The sequence below is a fragment of the Leguminivora glycinivorella genome, chromosome 12 (assembly GCF_023078275.1).
Source record: "Leguminivora glycinivorella isolate SPB_JAAS2020 chromosome 12, LegGlyc_1.1, whole genome shotgun sequence".
Lineage (NCBI taxonomy): Eukaryota > Metazoa > Arthropoda > Insecta > Lepidoptera > Tortricidae > Leguminivora > Leguminivora glycinivorella.
The window spans coordinates 9931222-9952929 of record NC_062982.1 but is presented as its reverse complement, the minus strand read 5'-3'; the positions used below and the strand labels follow the sequence as shown (position 1 = coordinate 9952929).

Here is a 21708-nt window from a genome sequence, read left to right as displayed (position 1 = left end):
ATTAATGACATAAGGAACGGGTAGTCTATCTCGCGGCGACAAAGTCTCGAGGCAATCTTGTGCTAACCTTGCTGGAGCCAAAAATTTGGTTCGCCGTTAAAGGCAAATTTTGCATCATCAAGTAGTAAAATTACATGGATTTTGATCAAAATAGTATTTGTCCTCTAAGTACTTCTAAGGCTGCACACCTATTCCCTCCATCAATCTGACACTTTATTTGTATTACAGGAGCGCCCAACACGCCGGCTTAAAGTCGCGAGCCCTCCGATGTTCCGACGCGTTATCAGACGCGCTCGCCGCCACCGTCGCCAAGACAAAAGCAGCAGCGCAACAGTTCCCCTGCGCGAGCGCCGTGGCGGAGATGGCCGAAGCTGCCCGAACGCTAGCCGCGAGAGCTCAAGAGTTGAGAAGGGTGTTGGTCCGCGCGGCTGACCCGCCGGTTGACACCCCGCTGACCCCCGCGACGGCCGTCGCCCCTCCGCGCCCACCACCCCTCTGACGCCCTGCACGCCACACAACCCTGCTCCGCCTTCATTGGCAACTCTACAGATATAATAGTGGAACAATTTTTAAGGAAATTAAAGCCAGTGATTGTGAGCTATTTGGAGTGTACTACGGACGGTTTTTTTAACGTTAGGCTGTGAAATATATCACGTTGGAAGCGTTTTTGTGCTGGATTAAAGACAATTATAAAGCTTATACAAGTTTTAATATAATCTGCTGCGCAGGTCTTGATGTTTGATATAATTTCGCCTCTATTTGAGGTAGATGGACATATACTTATATAGTGAACTAAGGTACGGTGCATATGGTGTTAAAGTTAAACGCCGGTGCCTAGTTATGTAAGTAAACTAAAAAGTCAAGGCACAACATGGAGTTTGAATACGAATCATTACCAAAGAGTCGAGATAGTACCTACGTAGCTACGAAATGTAAACGCGACTGCCATAATGACGACGAAATAGTTGTATTTAATGTTAGCGTAAATATGATCTACTTACAATAAATTAAAGGCTGCCATTAGTTATGTATAGGGTTCCGATAGTTGCCCTGACATAGACGCTCAAGAGAATCCGGTGTGAGGAGAAAAGTTACTAAGTGCATAAATAACGTAACGCAGTCGTCTAAACTTGCGATAAGTCCAGAAGCTAATAGGCCGGTCCACACAGAGCGAGTAGCACATGAACAATGTAGACATGCCTCGGCGGAGGCAGCACATGCGTTTCTCTCAGCAGAGCGCGTTGCCTCGGCCAATGTAGGTTTACATAGGCCACGTGCGATCGAATTTGCGTCTCGACACTGATCGCTCTGAATGGGCGCTTAATGAAGTTTTATATTGAGCTTTTTTGAGCTAAGGGGCCATTGTGAAATACCCTTTAAATTTTAATTTATGGTAATTTGTCGTCCAGCTTATGGTGTTATCACATGTTTAGATAATCGTTTATCGAGAAGACTAAGCTGAGGTTTTTTGAACGAATAGACATGAATATTGGTACTAATACTATCGGGATCCTACTCGGATCAACGTAGTTTATATGCCTCGGCGAATTTATTTACCACGGATGTTAATAGGGGGTCTACCCAAGATGACAATCGTTATTAGAAGACCTTAATAGAAAATTACATTTTGCATGGAAATAGTTCCATCTATACTTCGTGAGATTTCAAGAAAGCCTTCGGTTTTTGGCTGAAATCGGACTCCGATTGGTATTCTGTTCGTTCTAAAAGGTCCTTTTGAAAGCTCAGGCGTACAGTCACCGGCATAAATGTGATGATTTTTGTACCTTGTCGCTTTTAATCGTTTGACAATTTCGTGCGACATTTCAAACACGAAACTAAAGTGACAAGATACAAAAATCATCACATTTATGCCGGTGACTATACTGTAACTTTTATGCGTGTGAGATTTGATTGCTGATTTGTAATTTCATTTTGTGCAGAATAGGGGAGACGATTAATAAAAACTATTTAGTCCGTCAGTTAGATTAGGTATCAAAAAAATTTGGACACATTTTTTTTTCTCGTGAACGAAAAACGGCGACGGGACAGTGCGTTTAAGTTTCGGGTGACGTCACGCCTAGGTACAATCTTTACTTAAAAGTGACGTCACAAGCCCCCACACTTCGGAACTTTGATGCTCTATATCTTTGTATTTTTTCATTAATTAATAGATAAAGCGAAAAATATGTGTACTTACAGTATATATGGACGATCTGACGAACTAAACATAATGGCATTTTTTTAATGTAGTCGTCATCCGTCAGTCGATGTATGATTGTATTGATTGTCATCTTGGCTAGCAACCTGTAAGGTTTCATTGCTGGATGCTCATTTGCTGTAGTGAGTTGAGTTTACCGTCCAGATTTTATACAATTTTGCATCAGCTAGTTACTCGTAGATTGTACGTGTGAAAGTGTACTTTATGCCGAGGGCCGAGGGTCATATCTTAATTCGTATCATCATAAAATATCATTGCACAATTTTACATCAGTTTTTGATATTATACTACTGGGCCCTTTATAAATTTTCAAGCTATTAGGCTGTATTTCTACCAGAGATATGAGAGGTTGCGTAGTGATAAGTAAGAAATAAATAAATAAATATTGGGGACACCTTACACAGATCAACTTAGCCCCAAACTAAGCAAAGCTTGTACTATGAGTGCTAAGCGACGATATACATACTTAAATAGATAAATACATACAAATGTATCTTATGACGTTATGATAGCTATCTCGCTACTCTTCCTCGAACATTTCTGGTGAAACGTAGCCTAAAAAGGGTCCTGGTGCTGTTTTATTGTTGGTGCCATTTTTATGTTGGAAGACTTAATGATATCTAGACTATACGTGAATAAGACTATTATTTGTTCTGAAAGAACAAAAATGTTCCTGAAACTTGCCTCACGAGTCAACGTGCAAATACAGGGTGGTATTGTCTGGCCATACTCTGAGCGGTCAATAAATAATGTAAACCTGTGTCTCATACTTTTAAATTCATCTCTTTTGCAAGTTAAAAGTATGAGATAACATATATCTACAAAACAGTTTTGAGGTTGTCTCTACATAACCTACAAGTCGGTTCAAGAAATCTTAGACGAATGGTACATACGAACAAACTTTCATTGTATAAGTGACAACTATATCGCTATACAATCAGAGCCGCCATTTTATTGGACAATATGATAGACATTTTCATTCACTCAGTCGTACCATCCGTGCCAGCTCTTGTGAGTCTACCTGCTCATAAATATCTCTCAGAGTATGGCCAGAGCCAGACACCAAAATCACTTTGTATAACCAGTATTTGGTAGCTAAAATCAAGTGGTAATGCGAACAAGCAGCCACGTTTAACTAACGCGATTGACTCACATCACTAGAATACGCTCAAACTATAAATGTATTATGTTAAATTGACTCCTTAGGAGTCTTAACACTGAAAAACCTGTTCAATCAGTCATGTATTTTTCACAGTAATTTTGTGTAATTTCTCTGGTTAATTTTAAGACAGGTACCCTGTTTTAAGTGTTAAAACTCCTTCGGACTCTAAAGCTTGTCAGATAGACACGTGGCTCATACTTAATCCTTACAATACTACAATAGCATTGTGTATGTATGTACGTACCTACTTACATTTTGTACTTTATACATAAACATACCTACTAGATAGAAGTAGTATATGTAAAAATGTTGTAAATTAGCGATGTGTAATATATTTCAAATAGGTGTCGTAGTTTAGGTAGATATAGATGGAAATTGTACAAATGCATATTTAAAAATATTAATTTTAATATTGAATTATAATTTATCATCATGTAAAATGCAAGTAAGTAAAATATACAAATTTTCGTATCTAAATTATTGTATTTTCATTTGAGATTCCTTCGGTGGTATAACTAAAATAAAAGGCTAAGAATACACTGTCAAACTTATATAACTAGAGGCTGATTCGAAAGCATACTTGAGGTCAAAACTATCGATTTGAAATCATACTTATTTGTTATCATCCCCGAGTCTGTCTTTACCGATCTCAATTCTCAACCAGCTGTCATTTTTTTTTTGCAGATTTAGGGCCAGTTGCATTAACCACATTCGAACGACACATCATCGTCACGCTGCAAACATCTATGGAACTTCCCAGTTAATAAATTTAACGAACGCTTTAACGGTGACAGACGGTTTGATGCAACCGACCTTGAGTTGTAAATGTTATTAAAAGGACCAGCCATAAACTTATTCGGCTTTAAGCTCTCGCAGAGATCAGATAGCCTCTAGTACCTAACTCTAATGTTTTTCTACGGGGCCGACTCATAACGCGGATCGAAAAACATTCGAGTGGATGTAATAATTAACAGAATCCATTTTCTAAAATTAACTTTCCTTTTTAAAAGAAAATTCATATTCTAATGGCAAACATTCGAGCCTTGTATCCTTTTTCCTGAAGCTTTAGGAAGATAGGCTTTCATTAAAAGTTAAGAATGCTAATAGTAGATTTTTGTGCCTCGTATCTTTTTCCCTAAATGACTGTTAAAATATCAATATAAAAAGGTACTAACATCAAGTATTCTCATACTGTCGCAAGTATCTCTCGGCGGGGAGCTCCTCGGGGGTGAAGTGCAGTGCGGGGTGCGCGGGCGGCAGGCGTGCGGCGGCCGCGAGCGCGTCGAGGCGCGCCGCGCGGAGCCGAAGCGCGGCGGCGATGGCGTCCGACTCGCGCGTCGCGGCGGATAAGCGAGCGGCTTCTTCTAGCCTTTGGCGTTCTAGCTGAAAAAGATAATCAGACATAAACATATTATTACTGTACAAAGTTCTACAATAAAATTCCACTAGAAATTTGTAATCTTACAGACGCAAAGTTTAAAGCCGTTGTAAAAGGGGCGCTCATTGCTAGGGCATATTATAAAGTTAAGGACTATATCACAGACTGGGATATATGGAAAATGTACTTAAGTGACAAACCAAAATAATGTATTTTGCTTTATATGCATAATTATGTAATTTAAAATGTATTTTCAGTTAGGATGATTGGTTAAATTTATTTATTTATGTTTGTACAAATGTACCCTTTCATAAGAACATTATGTTAATGCCTAAATTGAAGAATAAAGAATTTCATTTCATTTCATTCGTGGTGGAATGATCTCGATCCGTATTGTGTCCTCACAAACCACAAAGAGGCTGAAGCTAGGAGAAGGGAAAGAAACTGCGAGTCCAGCACCTCGTGGGGTTCCGACTCCGTCAAAAAATGTACATTATAGTATGGTTCAGTATAGTAACAGCAAAAGGTAGATGAAATAGTTTGAAGAAATCAATATTTCGGTACTTTACTAAGTAGACACCATTAGTTAACTTTGTTAAGAGCGCTTTCAAAAAATCTGCTTGCTCGAATTTCGACGCCGGCGGCGCTGGCGTGCGCCTGTGTGCAGACGCACACTATAACCAGAAGCATAACGATTGTAGCCTGCGGTACAGACATAGCGTGCAATCCTCTTCGAACCAACCTTACGTGCGGCTAGAGCGAAAGGGATAGCATTCATGGTCGGTACCGCCACGCCGTCAGTAGCGTTGCGGACTAACCATTATTGATACTTGCGTAAAAACACCGCCATATAAATTACATATTTGCATACATGATTTCGTGCATAAATACTTGACCTTTTAGTTTAATTATTAAAGTTATCACAGTTTTTTCTATTAAAACGTGTGTAGCCTTGGAAGAAATAATTTAAAAAACCTTTTATAATATAATAAATTGTGTATATAATATTGTCTTCTGTCACCGCGATAGTTACTTCATGAAATAAATTTATGGAATCAGATTATTTCGCGTATAATGAATATAATCCGTTTTCTTAGTTTTATTTCATTTTGCATATGATATATGTTTTCTAGGTTCTTTTCGATGAAGGAAAACATCGTGAGGAAACCGGACTAATTCCAATAAGGTCTAGTTTACCCTTTGGGTTGAAAGGTCTGATGGCAGTCGCTTTCGTAAAAACTAGTGCCTACGCCAAATAGAAGAAAGAGAAAGAAAGAAAGAAAAGACGTTTATTAGCACAGCATACTTATAACTAGCTTAATCTAATTGTACATAATAGTGGATTGCGCTAAAAGGTCATTACTCAGCTGGGTGTCTCGGCGTGAGCCACATGGCCCGCTCCGCGACGCTGATTTTCAGTAAGGACAAATCTTGGGATTAGTTGTCAAAGCGGACCGCAGGCTCCCATGAGCCGTGGCAAATGCCGGGATAACGCAAGGAAGATGATGATGTTTTCTAGGTACATATATATAATGGAACTAAGATCGGTTTTCTTTAATTTTAAGTAGTTTTTTTTATATTTAAAATGTGTTTTTAGGGTTTCGTAGTCAACTAGGAACCCTTATAGTTTCGCCATGTCTGTCTGTCTGTCCCTCCGTCCGTCCGTCCGTCCGCGGATAATCTCAGTGACCGTTAGAACTAGAGAGCTGAAATTTGGTACCAATATGTATATCAGTCACGCCGACAAAGTGCAAAAATAAAAAGTGGAAACAATGTTTTATTAGGGTACCCACCCCCTACACGTAAAGTAGGGCGTGATTTTTTTTTCATTTCAACCCTAACGTGTGATTTATTGCTGGATAGGTATTTAAAAATGAATTACTGAAATCGTTTTTTGAGAATATTAATATTTTCGGGAATAATCGCTCCTAAAGGAAAAAAAGTGTCCCCCTTCCCCCTCTAACTTTTTAACAATATATTTAAAAAATATTTAAAAATCACAAAAGTAGAACTTTATAAACTTTCTAGGAAAACTGTTTTGAACTTGATAGGTTCTGTAGTTTTTTAAAAATATGGAAAACTACGGAAGACCCGAGCGGCTATCTACCGGCTGAGAGCGTGTCGGGCCACGCTCAGTGCAGGCACTGAGCGTGGCCCGACACGCTCTCGGCCGGTTTTTAAATATTATGTTGTTTTAATTGCATGGAGCACAGGAAGGTCCACATCTATGTACTAGTTTTTTGTAAGGAAATACAACTCTACGCTACGCCTACTTGCTTTAGTTGACTGTTGACACACTGAGACAGTGGATGCGCCAGAGTATAAAAGAGTGATTACCATCTCTTGTCAAAGATCTTGTTGAGACGAATCAAAGGAACCCAAACAAGAAGTGGTTTCAAGACCTGGTCGTGGAATACTCTTGACTACCTTCCAGCTTCATCATCAGATCCTGGGTACCATCTCTTGTCAAAGATCTTGTTGAGACGAATCAAACAAGCCCAAACACAGAAGAGTTTCAAGACTTGGTTGTTGAATACTCTTGACTACCTTCCGGCTTCACCATCAGATCCTGGGTATCATCTCTTGTCAAAGATCTTGTTGAGACGAACCAAACGAGCCCAAACACGGAGTGGTTTCAAGACCTGGTTGATGAATTCTCTTGACTACCTTCCAGCTTCATCATCAGATCCTGGGTACCATCTCTTGTCAAAGATCTTGTTGAGACGAACCAAACGAGCCCAAACACGGAATGGTTTCAAGACCTGGTTGATGAATTCTGTTGACTACCTTCCGGCTTCATCATCAGATCCTGGGTACCATCACCTCTTGTCAAAGATCTTGTTGAGGCAAATCAAACGAGCCCAAACACGAAATGGTTTCAAGACCTGGTTGATGAGAACTCATGACTACCTTCCGGCTTCATCATCAGATCCTGGGTACCATCACCTCTTGTCAAAGATCTTGTTGAGGCAAATCAAACGAGCCCAAACACGAAATGGTTTCAAGACCTGGTTGATGAGAGCTCATGACTACCATCTGACTTCATCATCAGATCCTGAGTACCATCTATTGTCAAAGATTTTGTTGAGACGAGTCAGTAACCTAAAATGATATTCAATAATAAATAATACTTACTAAAAATATTAGTCAAGTTAATTAGTTAGTTACCAAAGTCGTCAACCCAAGGATTAAAGTTTTCGGTCGCAGTATACATGCAACAGTACAGCCAAACACGCACACAAGTGCGGTTTTGGACACGGCGGGTGCCGCACACAATGACAAAATAACTTCGCGATCGTCGAGCCGCGTGCGGAGCGGACTAACATACGTCCTGCCTCTACAAGCTCTGCCGCGGTACTGACATCGCAAGCGCGCGTAACCGGTAATAAGGAGGCATTTTTAAAAAATCGTCAAAAATATTAAATTGCAATTAATAGAAAACTTTTGCATAAAATCTGTTTAAGTAAGCGTTGCAGATTATTTTTATATTAAAACTACTTCAAAAACACGTAAGTTTTCGAAGAAATTGACACTTAATCTGAGGTGATTTCTGAAACAAATTGGATTCATCATATCCTCATTTACTCTATTCTAAAGCCTTATAACAAAGAAGTAGTCTCAAAAGATTGTAGTACAGGATATACATAATACAAATTTACCACTTGAAGCATTCAAAACTATCCAAATTTTACAAATTAGACGGACTAAGTCAGCACTTTTCGCGGGTTTTCCTAAACATGCACCAGAAAAAAAATCATAATTAATTAAGTAAGTTAGTTTTTAAAAATCCAGTCTCACAACATGTAAGTTAAGAAGATGTCCTAATCGAATCCTGAACTTAATAAGTCTTTTAGATGACGGAAAGTGTAGCATTTTGCCGACTAAAACTATCAATTTTACATTATTACGACGTTTTCGTTGAATGCCCTCTTAACCTAAGTAGGTGTGTACTTTCATAAAACCGTATGAAAATTAAGCCAAAATATCACTAAATCGCTACTAAAAAAGAACAATATGGTAATGTATGAATACTATGACAAAATTCATAGATAAATCGAAAACCTAACAAGTGAAAACTTACTCTCGCGGTCTCCATTTTGTAATTTAATAATTTCAATTTTAAATTAGCTACTTCTTTATTATCTTGACTCCAAGAACTCGAGTGTGTTGAACCTGAAATGGAACAAAATGTTTTCAATTATTACCAACAACCTTAAATAAGCTTAAAAAAAGTAATACCAACAGATGCCTCAACTTCGGTTATTAAAACCAGAAAAGGCTGGTATAATTGTTGCCAAGGGTTTTTGAATTTATAGAAACAATGTTATAAGAGATCCTGGTCACGGCACTAAAATTAACAACAATTTTGAGCAATGGTTGAATACAAACGACTAAAAATGTTGGTGTATATGCTGAATATTCGGCTGTGTGCCCGGAAGCGGGTTGAATATTTGATATTCAGCCAAAACCTCCAGATATTCAGAACAAATGTTGAAATGTGACTCTTTAACTTACCTATTCCAAAGTCGCTGTATACATTCACTACCAGATCAAAAATGGCGCACTACGTCAGAAACCGATCGTTATCTATAACCGCCCGCTTGTATGAAGACAACCCGCCTAGCGGGTTCTCCGGCTTCTGAGCGAAGTTCACGAGTGCCCACCAGGCGGGTTCATGGTTGCGAAAGTGTTAACTTACCTATTCCTGAGTCGCTATTAAGAACGGTACTAAGCGGGTCGGGCGCGAAGTGGTTGCTATCTGAGTTGTGGCGGTCGTCGTCATCGGGCCCGTGTAGCTCCAGTTCCATTTCGAACATAGGCTCCGACTTGATTGGCTGTCGTGAGAAACCGTAACTTGAATAAGCGTTTACAAGGCAGAAACAAAATATTCACCATAGATTTTGAACTGTATTCTAAAATTTCTAAAGCTCACAATCAAATTTTGCATAACGGCTTTTACTTATTGAAATGTTTTCAAACTAAATAGCACATAGTTACATCTGATGTGCCTACGGAAAGTTTCCAAAATTCTGAGATTTTCACATAGGAAAACTTCGGAAACTTTCCATATTTTGTATGGACAATTGTATGGATGGAAATTTTCCGTTTCATAAATTTAAATTCCCTTTATTTTTCATGAAAGTTTCGTAAATTTTTCAAGAAATTTAAGGTTCTTTTGGAAAGTTTCCGCAACTTGCACATCACTAGTTACATCAGTAACATCAGTAATCATTCTTATAAATAGTATAGTGGTATTAGTGGTCTATGTCTTTATAAAGCGTTAAAAAAGCTAAAAAGATGGTGCCACAAAGATTCGTCATATCAGGTATTGTCATCCAACTCAAAAAGAGGTATAATAAAAACACTTTCCTGTGACTCAAATAGTGAGTGACTCAAAGCGACGTGAAGATAAACATCTCACCTTAGAGCTCTCATTTATCAATTTTTCATGTTTCGTATTCTTCATATCGAAATTCCTGACAGCATCTTTGATACCCATGCCTTTAGCAACTTTTTTCATATTAGTAAACTTAGTGCGCAATACTTTCTGGGGTCTCTTTTGGGGACTCTTACTATTGAAGGCTTCTGATATCTGAAATTTTAATGATAACAGGCAAATTATTTTGATGTTGAATTCATTTTGTACTCTTGAAACAGAAGATGAATCAATATTGTAACACTAATAAATAAAACATTAAATTTCTGAGTGTGATGACTTCTAAAGCTCCAAATTAAGTTTCTGTTTCTACCCATCATGTGGGAACGTAAAATATTATAAAGTATTATGTTATCCAACTCAATGAAACAAATCATTATTTGCAACTGTGGTGGAACCTAACATGATTTAAATTTCATCAAACTTAATATTACTAAAGGCAGGATGTGAGGAGGTTTTAGGGGTCAAACTTGGTTCCCAATTAAGAAATTAATATTAAAAGTTCTTAGAGATAGATAAAGTTTATGAATATAAACATACCCTTTTCCAAGCTTTGTTCTTCAAGCCAATGGCGTGTGCGTTATATTCTTTAGAGAAGACAAACTTCTTCTCCTTACGGACACATTCCAGTAGCAGGCTACACTCTTGTGGGGCGAAGTTGAGGGACCGGTTCATTCTGCAAGTATTACAAATCGATTTGTATAATCAAATTATGCATATAAAGGAAAAAAATATTAATTTAAATTTTACTCCATAATTGTTTGGGTTGCAAAACATAGGCAGCATAGAATATTTCCAGTTAATAATATGCTTAAAAAGGTTAATTTTGCAAGTGGCTATATGACCACAGTTACACTCCTTTTTTGAAGAACCCCATACTGTATGGGGTTCTTCAAAAAAGGAGTGTACAAGTTTCTAATGGGTCGGCAACGCGCATGTGACACCCCTTGAGTGCCACCAACATGGTATAAAAAAACACAGCCACAAAATTGAAATTGTGTTTTAGGTCAAGTTAATTAGTACTTTCAGTTTCATGCACAGATTTACATATTTACAATTGATTTTAATTACCTTTTCTCACCATCATTTCCATCTGAAAAATAAATAGATATAAATGGGTAAACAAAAGAATTTTACGATTAATTAATCAGTTTTCAAAGGAATATCACAATATAAAATACACTTACCATTTGACTCATCAGAATCTTTGTCTTCAGCACTCTCCCAGTAGGACTTAATTTTCAAATTTTGACTCAATTTCTCATCATTAGAGACAGGCTCTGAAACAAATTTGTTATTAGATTTGTTTTCAAAGCAGCATACAAAGGCTAGGAATGTAAAGTATTTGTTTCTTTTGGCCGTTCCTAATTAATTCTCCAATCAGAAACTGTGACAATACCTCTGCCACACACTCGACGAGCAGCACGGGAAGTAGCGAGGGAAGTAGGCAGAGGCATGGTGTGGCCGCACTACTTGTCATGCTGCTCATCATTCTCCTCATCATGCCCACCGCTCCCTATTTGGTTGTTTTTTTGGTGCAAGTCAAAGGGACAGCTACAACCTAGTGCGATTAATCACGCGAGTACGGTAATGTGTGGCCGGAGACGGCAACATTGCGGCAGCGTGAAGAGCATAGTGTGGCAGAGGTATAAGAAAATAATTACCACATTCACACTTTTGCACTGACTTTATTTGAGCCTTACCAGTAAACTCTTGATTATCCTCCATGTTCTGATTCTGTTCTGTGGAACCATTGGTTTCAACCTCAGTCATCATAGTCACTATTTGCCTAGTCAGATCACTGTAACTGTTGTTATCATCTACTAAATTTTTAGCAAGTTTCCTTGCATCCTTTTTAAGATTCTCCCATTTAGTCTTCAAAGAATCTGTACTTCTTTCATGTTTAAAACCCCTACTGTTAAATATTTTCGTTATCTTCTCCCATGAAAGCTCTTTGGCCTGGTTCACAGCAGAGTTCGTGGTTTTATTAAGGATTGTATATTTATGTCTTTCAATAAGATTTATTAAGGTCTGAACTTCATTTCTACTGAATGTTGGACTCCTGTAACGTCTGAAATTCATAGAAACATGTGAAATGTGACAAACTAGCAAATGATTATTTCAATTATTCAAGAGTACAACTAGTACAAGAAGAACATTGTAAATAAATAAAGAAAACTTACGAAAAAATAGAAGCGGAAGGCTGCGTTTCTTCATTCATGCCTGAAGAGCACTTATAATTCTTTCGCAAACATTCCTTATGAGAATTTAAGAGCGGAGGTAGTAATAAAATGCAATGATTATGCTCAGAACGACGGTTCTGCGATTTGATTTACAAAACTATGTTTTGATTTTGACGTTTTGAGTTGAATCATGGTTGAATCTGACAGTTAACAGGTAAAATGTCATTGTATTTTCTTTTCCGTGAGAATAGCTACAGCACTACGCCATACGGTCGGACTCAAATAGCCGACGTGGTCAAAGATGAAAACATTTTTATTAAGTTTATTATTGTGTACTTTTGAAACACTCATTGCATTTTTTGCGATTCGCATATCATTTTATCGTTTGATTATACGGTATTTAAAAAAGCGCTCATGATTTTTTCATGAATCGATTCGAAATTATCGATTCTAAACTGCTAGTGATGTAAGTATCGTATCACATTTGCAGATAAAAAAAAATCGCATGTCAAAAAAGAAAAAATATAAAGTTTTAGGTTAGGACACTAATTTTATAATTTTGGCTACTAAAATATGTGCTCAAGCTGAAAATCAATAATCTGTAGTGTAATAAGTGTCTTAAGTATGTACAGCTTTAATTTTAACTACTGATTAACTTAGATACAAGTAATTTCCAGCTATATTATTGTTTTCCATACTAGATGGTTCAAAATGGCGCTGTTTCTCTCTGCGTGAGCAACTACTCTAATCATAACATATTTTTACGCAGTTTGAGACTGATATTGACTGATTATACTTAGCGGAAGGTTTATTTTTTTGTAGCTTTATCTGGTAAACTGAATGCATAACCCTGTGTTCACTTTTGATAAGTCCATGCTTAGTTTGAAATGAAGGAAGTGATATTAGCTATTGTAACCTGCGTATGTAGTGTATTTCTAGTTTTTGTTTTTGTATTATTTTGTAAGTAGCCCAATTCGCTTTATTAAATCACATTACTAACAGAAACCAGCATTATTCATGTAAATAGACCTTGTGAATATATATAAGAGTAATGGTATGAATGTTCTTTGTCCTTTGTTTCAGGCTGGTATATCGTGTGGAAGTGCTGCTTGTCGAAGTTCCGATTTGTTCGGGAACTGTTAGGTGGTATGTCAGATACCCCTCCAGCATCAGAGACCAGACAGCCTAAAGCTAGGAAAACTAGAAGAGACTAACTTACTGATTTTCAGTTAAAACATAGGTAAACAGTATAATATCACTCATGTACTGCATGATTTAATAATAAGTAAACAAGTAACTAATCAGTTGTTTATTTTTCTAGGTCAAGATGAATATCCGCTGCGCCCGCCCAAGTGACTTGATGAACATGCAGCATTGCAACTTGCTTTGCTTGCCAGAGAACTATCAGATGAAATATTATTTTTACCATGGATTATCATGGCCTCAACTCAGTTATGTAGCTGAGGATGAGAAAGGACATATAGTTGGTAATTGATTTTTGTATACACACAAGATAGGTTTAATGGTGGAGTTTATGTCTAATATATATCATGAGTTATGCATTAATGATAACTTTCATTAAAACTCTAAGATCACTGTTATTTAAAGCCTTCGGCACTTATCACTGCCAGATGAAATGGGCTGCTTTATTTATTAGCAAAATAAAAAGAGAAATAGAAATATATTTATCACAAGAAGGTCCTTATGGAGGAATTGTTTCATCTACTAAATAACTAAAAACACTATCTGTAATCAACAGGATATGTTCTGGCCAAGATGGAAGAGGATGGAGAAGACAACAGACACGGCCACATAACATCGTTGGCCGTGAAGAGGTCTCACCGCCGCCTGGGCCTCGCCCAAAAACTTATGAACCAAGCCTCCCTGGCTATGGTAGAATGTTTCCAGGTGTGTTGACAGCTTTGATGGGTTTAGTCTTAACTAGCTTTTACCCGTGGCTTCGCTCGTGTTAGAAAGAGACGAAAAGTAGCCCATGTCAGTCTCCATTTCTTCAACTATCTCCAGTAAAAAAATTACGTCAATTCGTCGCTCCGTGAAAGACGGACAAACAAACAGACACACACACTTTCCCATTTATAATATTAGTATGGATAATTCCTTTTTTTTATATTTATGGGCCTGCGCCCATATGAATCATCTCCTTTGGACTAAAGAATAGTCCAGTATTCTATTACTATCACTATTCTAGTCTCAACTCTATTAGAACCACAAAGTGGTGATCTCATACTGCGGTAAAGATAACTTCTGTCCTATGTATAACAGTACAGTTCTTTACACTAATAAGTGGCATTGTTGTAAGGAATTTGGTTACATAGAAATAAATTATACATACTTACTTTTTTTCAGGCAAAATATGTTTCACTCCATGTCAGAAAAAGCAACAGAGCTGCACTGAACCTGTATACCAACTCTCTTGGCTTTAAAATCCTGGAGATTGAGCCCAAATACTATGCCGATGGTGAGGATGCATACTCCATGATGAGAGATTTGAGTGCATTCTCTGCGGACAAGTCTGAGAGTCAGCCTTCAGACAATTTGGAAATTAAGTCAGATTCAGCTGTTATATCTCAATGCTAATCATATTGTAAATAAAATTATGGAAAATGGACTCATGTCATTTCACTCAGTTCCTGTAATCTGTAGTAGAAAGAGTTGTATACTAGGGTGTCTGGTGTATTAGCTGGTAGGCTAGGCTAGGGGTTCAACTCCCACTTTTCGATGCCCATGGCTAGATAAAATCAACAGCCTGTATAATCCTACAAAAACTAAGTCAATGACTCATCACTGATACTTTATAGAGCCTTGTAGCAATGGTGATCAGGAATACCATTGACTGTCTTTTTTTGTATTGTTTTCTGAATCAGAATCATTAGCATTCAAGAGTCAACAACCTCAACTCACGATCTTCTATACTTGCCAATTTATGTATGATTATCAACTAGTGTAGAAATAACTATTCCAGTAAATCCGTATGTTAATAAATCCTAATCCATCTAAGCATGCTTGAGCCAAACATTTCAACAAGGTTTGCCTTAACATTCCCCTCTTTACTGTCCTATGTGATAGTGGGTCATGGTACACAGTTTGTGATCAGATTGCATACTTAAAATTTACGGGAATGTTACACATAACACAAGTGCATCATGATCATGGCAAGTCTGGCTAAAAGGAAGGAAAATAATTAGCACTCAATTCCTTAAGCAATAAAATATAATAGCAACATAATGTTGTTTTACACATCAATTACAACTAATCTTCATCCTCAACATCATCCTCATAGAGGTGATTTAACTTTAGTGCCGCTTTCTTCTCAACATCGTCAGCATTATTTTCCGCCAATTGTTTTCTTACAGATTTCTTTTCTTTCTTTTGTGCTCTCCCCACTACATATTCAGGCATTAATACTTTACTGCTCTTAAATACCGCTTTTGGTGTTTCCGGTTCTGGTGCTTTTTTCACTGTGGCTGATACATGAAAAATGGGTTTTTTGAAGACAAACTCTTCAGGACCTTCAAAGTCTTGTTCCATTCTAGTTTTAGCCGCTTCTCTTTCTTCCAATTCACGAATGAAAGCATGTGCTGTGGCAGAATTAGTGGAATCAGACATCTGCTCTGGTGTGACATCTGATAATGAATAATACACCCATTTCTTGGGATTTTTCATGTATTCTGGGGCTCCTCTCGCTCGTAAACAGTCCCTCATAGAAGCTTCGGGTCTCTTAAAAATACTTTCTTTACCTCTGAATTGCTTCATTTCGTGTTTTAGTTTTCTGTAGTGCCTGCGGTCCATTTCTCCATTGTCGTGAGGAGTTTCAGCTTTATTGTGTTTAGAGAAACTGATTTGTTCTTCGGCATCTTTTAGATGGTTAAAAAGGCTTTTCTGCCTTTCAATAAACGATGTCATTGCGATAATGATAGGCCAATGAAGACAGAATACTGTGAAAGGAGAAAATCGTAATAATATTTGGATGTTTTAACAATTATGTTAACACTGCTGGTGTTGAATAACATAACGACACTCACTATAAGATAATTTCTTGCGAATTATTTGTTCCTAAGCTATGGAAAAGAACTATTTAAAATGAAGTATAAAGTCAAAACAGTAATACAATCTACTTCCCTTGTTCTTGTTTCGTATTGGCGAAATAGTGTTGACGGGAGGCAGTAGTATGAGTAAGTAGTAGTTATAAAAATATCGATTAAAAATCGAAGTACAGAAACAACTTTAAACTTTAAGACTATTTCTTACTGTTATAAACAGCCAGAAATGGTGAATTTTGCCAAAATTAGTTACCTTTTTTGTTAAAAACTTTACCAAAGAAAGTATAATTAGCCTTTTACATTTGAATATATTTTTCTAATTTATAACGATTATCGATTGTTAATACTAACAACTACATTACAACTTGCCCACTACCCTATCACCCTATCCATTACAAAAAAAGAAAGAAATGTCAGTGTCAACGTGACATCAATGTTTTTTTTACAATTAGAGCTTGGATGCGAGTATTTTCGGCCATGTCTCAGTTTTACTCACAAACTACTAAGAAGATACTACGTGTTTTACTAAAATAGGTTTTTAGTTTTCAAGCTAAATTAATATAAATAATATAGCAAAGTATAATAATTATTATCTCTGTGAGTAGTTTAGTTGATTACTGGACACCCAAATATGTATACTAAATCACCTTATGTCACACTGTACAGTAGCTGTCGGTTGCCGCCATGGCTGATTTTTATGGAGCGACGTGTTCACTTCGCTGAAGCATCATCATACATTGTATTGAAGCTATTGAAAGCAAGGACCATATAATATCGGGACAGACAAAGCCAATACAAAAAAGCGTTCCCCTGAAATGTATGGGCCTTTCAGGCTTAAAACTAGATGGCGCTGTATTATATTTTAGCGTGTTTTTAGGGTTCCGTAGTCAACTAGGAACCCTTATAGTTTCGCCATGTCTGTCTGTCCATCCGTCCATCCGTCCGTCCGTCCGTCCGTCCGTCCGTCCGTCCGTCCGTCCGTCCGTCCGTCCGTCCGTCCGTCCGTCCGTCCGTCCGTCTGCGGATAATCTCAGTAACCGTTAGCACTAGAAAACTGAAATTTGGTACCAATATGTATATCAATCACGCCAACAAAGTGCAAAAATAAAAAATGAAAAAAATAGTACATTACATCAGAGGCCGGGAAAATGAGGATTTCCGGCCAAGTGGGTATATACGGCCGAGCGAGCCTGCGAGCGAGGCCGGATAGGGATACGAGGCCGGGAATCCGTTTTCACGCCGAGGCATGTATAGTGCTTTTCTCAAACATACAATGAAATAAAAAAAAAATGCTCTAAAGGACAATATTTTATAAAAAAAAGTTACTTTGCAGGCCTAGGCCTAAAAAATAATATGAAATCCCTTTACAGTCCTCTCGAGTTGTTGCGCCCAAAAAGCGATACTTCCCAGCCAATTTTAAGGAACGTAAAGACAATATTTCATTGCATGTTTGAGAAAAAATGTTTTATTAGGGTACCCCCCTACATGTAAAGTGGGGGCTGATATTTTTTTTCATTTCAACCCCAACGTGTGATATATTGTTTGATAGGTATTTAAAAATGAATAAGGGTTTACTAAGATCGTTTTTTGATAATATTAATATTTTCGGAAATAATCGCTCCTAAAGGAAAAAATAGTGCGTCCCCCCCCTCTAATTTTTGAACCATATGTTTAAAAAATATGAAGAAAAATCACAAAAGTAGAACTTTATAAAGACTTTCTAGGAAAATTGTTTTGAACTTGATCGGTTTAGTAGTTTTTGAGAAAAATACGGAAAACTACGGAACCCTATACTGAGCGTGGCCCGACACGCTCTTGGCCGGTTTTATTTTTTATAAGAACAAATAACATGCTTCTTAATTTTTATATCATGATCTCACGTAAATACACATTTTGAAAAAAAAGGCACCATCAGTGTAGTACCTATTTAATAGATGGCGCTAGAAAATTGAGGTAAGATTCTTAGTATGAAAATTGTAAATCCTGTATAAATAATCCTTGTTTCTACTACATGCGACATCCTGTATTCTACACAGTACTTTATTTATCTAAGGTGTCAGTTTCTCTGGGGATCATAATAAAGGCCAAGATGTAGTATATTCGACACAACATGGATACAAAGCAAAGAATATAATACTCACTAGATACAAAGTAGGTAACTGTATAATATGTACAAAAATGTAATGGGAAAATCATAATATACTGAGAATTCTGTTAAGTACCTGTCCCTGATTATCAAGCGCAGATCTATACAGGGCTGTTAATGAGTCATATGCTCCCGTGAAATGCAACCCCTTGTCCAAAAACAGAACCTCCCAATTTAACTAGCCAAGTGAAAAAAAATAATTGATTCGTTTTTTACATAAAGCGTTAGGTATTATCAAATTCAATGTTCTGGTAATCGATAAGTAAATTAAAATTACTTACATATAAATAGTACAAAATAATTACGCGAGTCAATCGAGCTATTTCTGTCGATTTAAGGAAATTTTGTAGTTACTTAGTTAACAAAAGTAACAAACAGATCTGCGTGAGAAGTCTGATTAGCATAACATTATTTTGTCGGTTCAGTGACTTTAATGATTTACGAAATAAGTTAAACCCCTACTTAATTACTTTTTAAAATACATCTTAATTAATTATTTTTAGATTTAAGTATACAAAAGTGTAAACTCCATGTAACGTCACTCGATTTAACGGCACACTCTCTAAAGCGTCGAAACCAATTGACTTTGGTTGGTTTAGCTTGTCTACCATACAATGATACACTCTACATAGCATCACACCCACTCTCAATAACGGCAATAATGGCAACAATTAAGTAATAAAAAGTACCTTTAAAGTTGCTAAAATTAGTAAAAACTGCGCAGCTGTGTACGTTCTTTTGTCGCTTTGTTATCCTAGCCGGCAATAAACTCGACGTCGGCATCAAGCGTCCCGAACTTTCTAAAAAATTGGTTCTTTTGTTTACAAATTGGGATTGCTTCCATGTGTAGGCCGTTTTTGACCATGACTAACGTATATTACTACTAACACTATTCTGAAATAAACTTTTTCTTTTCCTAATTCCGATTTGTCTTCTCTCCACTTAACGGCAACTCTCTATAACGCCATAATATGCACAGTCCCTTCAGTGCCGTTATATAGAGTTTACACTGTACTTACAATGTTTACAAAAATCCTATCGGCGATGTGTTAGAGCGTTTTTACATTATACGATCCGATATAGGATGTAGGAATAATAAATAAATAAATAAATAAATATTATAGGACATTCTTACACAGATTGACTGAGGCCCACGGTAAGCTCAAGAAGGCTTGTGTTGTGGGTACTCGGACAACGATATACAACGTGTTTCCGGTAACACTCAAAACCTCAGACACCCCAACTGATTTTTATTTTTTAAACTCATCTAGAGTAGTCGTCTTTTAATCTGATGGTTACTTTTTTTAAATTGAATTTTTAATTTTCTGTACAGCTCTACTTGACTTTTAGCTCTACACTCAATAAAATAATTGCTAAATTCCACCATAAACCATAAAACTATTTATTTGTGTACGTTACTGCAACGACATAAGGTTTACTAATAGACAGCTAAGATGTCACTGTAAAACACTTTAAAGCTTTGTCACAGTAAACGTCAAATTGGACAGGTAATCGCAGTAAGCAAATTTAAACCCAATATTCAAAATGACAAGGTTGTAATTAGGTACGAGTTCAATTTGTTATGACTTATGATAAACATTAAGATTTTACTGACAAACAACGTCAAACTCGTAGCGGAAAAAATAATCGTCCACGTAACCAGCCAGTATTAATACCCCTAAATACTGAAAAAGGTAAACAACTTCTAGCAATGCGATATACCTACACAATGTTGTCTTACGAGTATAATAGAATAGGCACGTAAAAAATAACTAATAATACAAATTTAAATAAAAATATTACCCCCATCAAGATATAGCTTAATCGATTCTACTCTCGATTCTGAACAAACTGTTTTCAGGTTTTTAGTGTTAAGTGAAACACGGTGTATATAATATATAAATACTATAAATACTTATATACATAGAAAACATCCATGACTCAGGAACAAATATCTGTGCTCATCACAAATAAAATGCCCTTACCGGGATTCGAACCCGGGACCGCGGCGTAGCAGGCAGGTTCACTACCGACTGCGCCAGACCGGTCGTCAAATTTCAAAGTCAAAGATTGCTCCTTTAAGACATTATAGGATTATCGCCATTATCGGTCCTAATACATCCGATATCGGATTGGATAATGTATAAAAACGTGGGTATATTAGACTTTATTTTGGTCTCTCTCTAGGTGTGGGTGTGGCTGTGTCATATTAATGCACCAAACTTATAAGGGTTGTTAATGAAATACATATGGCCAAACATTTTTATATTTCCAATTTAAATACAAACTCTGATCAGTGCAGTCATACTAAGCTAATCGTTGGTAGCGATTTTGATAGCCCCGCCACGCCGGTACAAATGGTATTTTGAACGTCAAGATCATCTCTATGAAATGACGTTGCGTAGCTGTTAACAAATTCGTTGCCAACATAACTTGGTCCGACTCTATTTAATTGCATTTCTGCGTAGTATTAGTATAAATCTAAGTTTACATTTATTCAAATATCTACAGGTACAGACTATAAAGTCTTTATTCCTTTTGTATGTGGCTTAATAAGGTTTTCTCTAAGTCCGCTAAATATTTTTTCAGTAATTGTCAGTCTTAAAACCATGATCAATTTGATGAAAACGTAGTTTCTATAGCCTTCCTGAGTCCTGACCATCCTCTCTTTGACTGTTAATTCCTTTATTCTACCTGACACGACCAGTAGGAGTTATTTTCTTCTGATTTCTAACAGGTCAATGGATAATTCTTGAAGATAATCCTTCTTCTCTTTAAACACTGTATCCTTCTTTACTTTCTTTCGTCTGTCGTTTCTTTGGGTGGCGATGAGACACATTGACATAAGCATCCATGGCATATATCTCTACACCTTATAAGACAAAGTCGCACACCCCGTCTGTCTGTCTGTGTGTTCGCGATAAACTCAAAAACTACTGAACGGATTTTGATGCAGTTTTCACCAATGAATAGAGTAATTCTTGAGGAAGGTTTAGGTATATAATTTGTTGAGATTTAGTTTTATTTGGTTGACATATGACAATATTTGCTAATCAAGTCGGACAAAATTCTGCTCGCTGAGAGCTTTAATCGAAAACGCTGCCCAAACTCTCTAGTCTCGCC

General features: G+C 36.9%; 4 protein-coding genes across 10 annotated transcripts in view; 2 read left to right on the top strand and 2 right to left on the bottom strand.

Moving 5' to 3' along the window:
• LOC125231864 (breast cancer anti-estrogen resistance protein 1) overlaps positions 1 to 3857 on the top strand; it is a 168781-nt gene extending 164924 nt beyond the window's left edge. For all 5 annotated transcript variants that reach the window (XM_048137449.1, XM_048137450.1, XM_048137452.1 and 2 more), the window contains exon 10: positions 229 to 3857. In XM_048137449.1, coding sequence (XP_047993406.1) covers positions 229 to 499 — 271 coding nt within the window. In that variant the 3' untranslated portion in view covers positions 500 to 3857. The remainder of the gene's footprint in view (positions 1 to 228) is intronic.
• On the bottom strand, positions 3769 to 12575 carry LOC125231865. Its single transcript, XM_048137453.1, has 9 exons — positions 12379 to 12575; positions 11899 to 12266; positions 11383 to 11475; positions 11267 to 11288; positions 10736 to 10871; positions 10181 to 10351; positions 9458 to 9593; positions 8840 to 8931; positions 3769 to 4763 (listed from the first exon to the last, which is right to left on the bottom strand). Exons 1-9 carry the CDS (start codon positions 12414 to 12416, stop codon positions 4557 to 4559), a joined length of 1263 nt encoding a protein of 420 aa, XP_047993410.1. The 5' UTR covers positions 12417 to 12575; the 3' UTR covers positions 3769 to 4556.
• Positions 12576 to 12866: 291 nt separating this feature from the next.
• Positions 12867 to 15007, top strand: LOC125231868 (N-alpha-acetyltransferase 11). 3 transcript variants are annotated; one of them, XM_048137457.1, is made up of 5 exons: positions 12867 to 13000; positions 13462 to 13618; positions 13700 to 13865; positions 14138 to 14286; positions 14746 to 15007. In XM_048137457.1, the coding sequence occupies exons 3-5, from the start codon at positions 13706 to 13708 to the stop codon at positions 14974 to 14976; spliced, it is 540 nt and encodes a 179-aa protein (XP_047993414.1). In that variant the 5' UTR covers positions 12867 to 13000; positions 13462 to 13618; positions 13700 to 13705; the 3' UTR covers positions 14977 to 15007. The 3 variants fall into 3 exon arrangements, with proteins under 3 accessions (XP_047993414.1, XP_047993416.1, XP_047993415.1); XM_048137459.1 differs by lacking the exon at positions 12867 to 13000 and adding an exon at positions 13170 to 13184; XM_048137458.1 differs by lacking the exon at positions 12867 to 13000 and adding an exon at positions 13188 to 13298.
• Positions 15008 to 15591: 584 nt separating this feature from the next.
• LOC125231866 lies at positions 15592 to 16576 on the bottom strand. Its single transcript, XM_048137454.1, has 2 exons — positions 16422 to 16576; positions 15592 to 16334 (listed from the first exon to the last, which is right to left on the bottom strand). The coding sequence occupies exon 2, from the start codon at positions 16300 to 16302 to the stop codon at positions 15649 to 15651; it is 654 nt and encodes a 217-aa protein (XP_047993411.1). The 5' UTR covers positions 16303 to 16334; positions 16422 to 16576; the 3' UTR covers positions 15592 to 15648.
• Between the last annotated feature and the right edge of the window lie 5132 nt (positions 16577 to 21708).

Coding starts and splice junctions, on each gene's coding strand:
- LOC125231865 (XM_048137453.1), bottom strand. CDS start 12,416: ATGAATGAAGAAACGCAGCCTTCCGCTTCTATTTTTTC. Junction 12,267..12,378: donor CCTTCCGCTTCTATTTTTTC/GTAAGTTTTCTT, acceptor TATGAATTTCAG/ACGTTACAGGAGTCCAACAT. Junction 9,594..10,180: donor TGATAAATGAGAGCTCTAAG/GTGAGATGTTTA, acceptor TTCTCACGACAG/CCAATCAAGTCGGAGCCTAT.
- LOC125231866 (XM_048137454.1), bottom strand. CDS start 16,302: ATGACATCGTTTATTGAAAGGCAGAAAAGCCTTTTTAACCATCTAAAA.
- LOC125231868 (XM_048137457.1), top strand. CDS start 13,706: ATGAATATCCGCTGCGCCCGCCCAAGTGACTTGATGAACATGCAGCAT. Junction 13,866..14,137: donor TGAGAAAGGACATATAGTTG/GTAATTGATTTT, acceptor TGTAATCAACAG/GATATGTTCTGGCCAAGATG. Junction 14,287..14,745: donor CTATGGTAGAATGTTTCCAG/GTGTGTTGACAG, acceptor ACTTTTTTTCAG/GCAAAATATGTTTCACTCCA.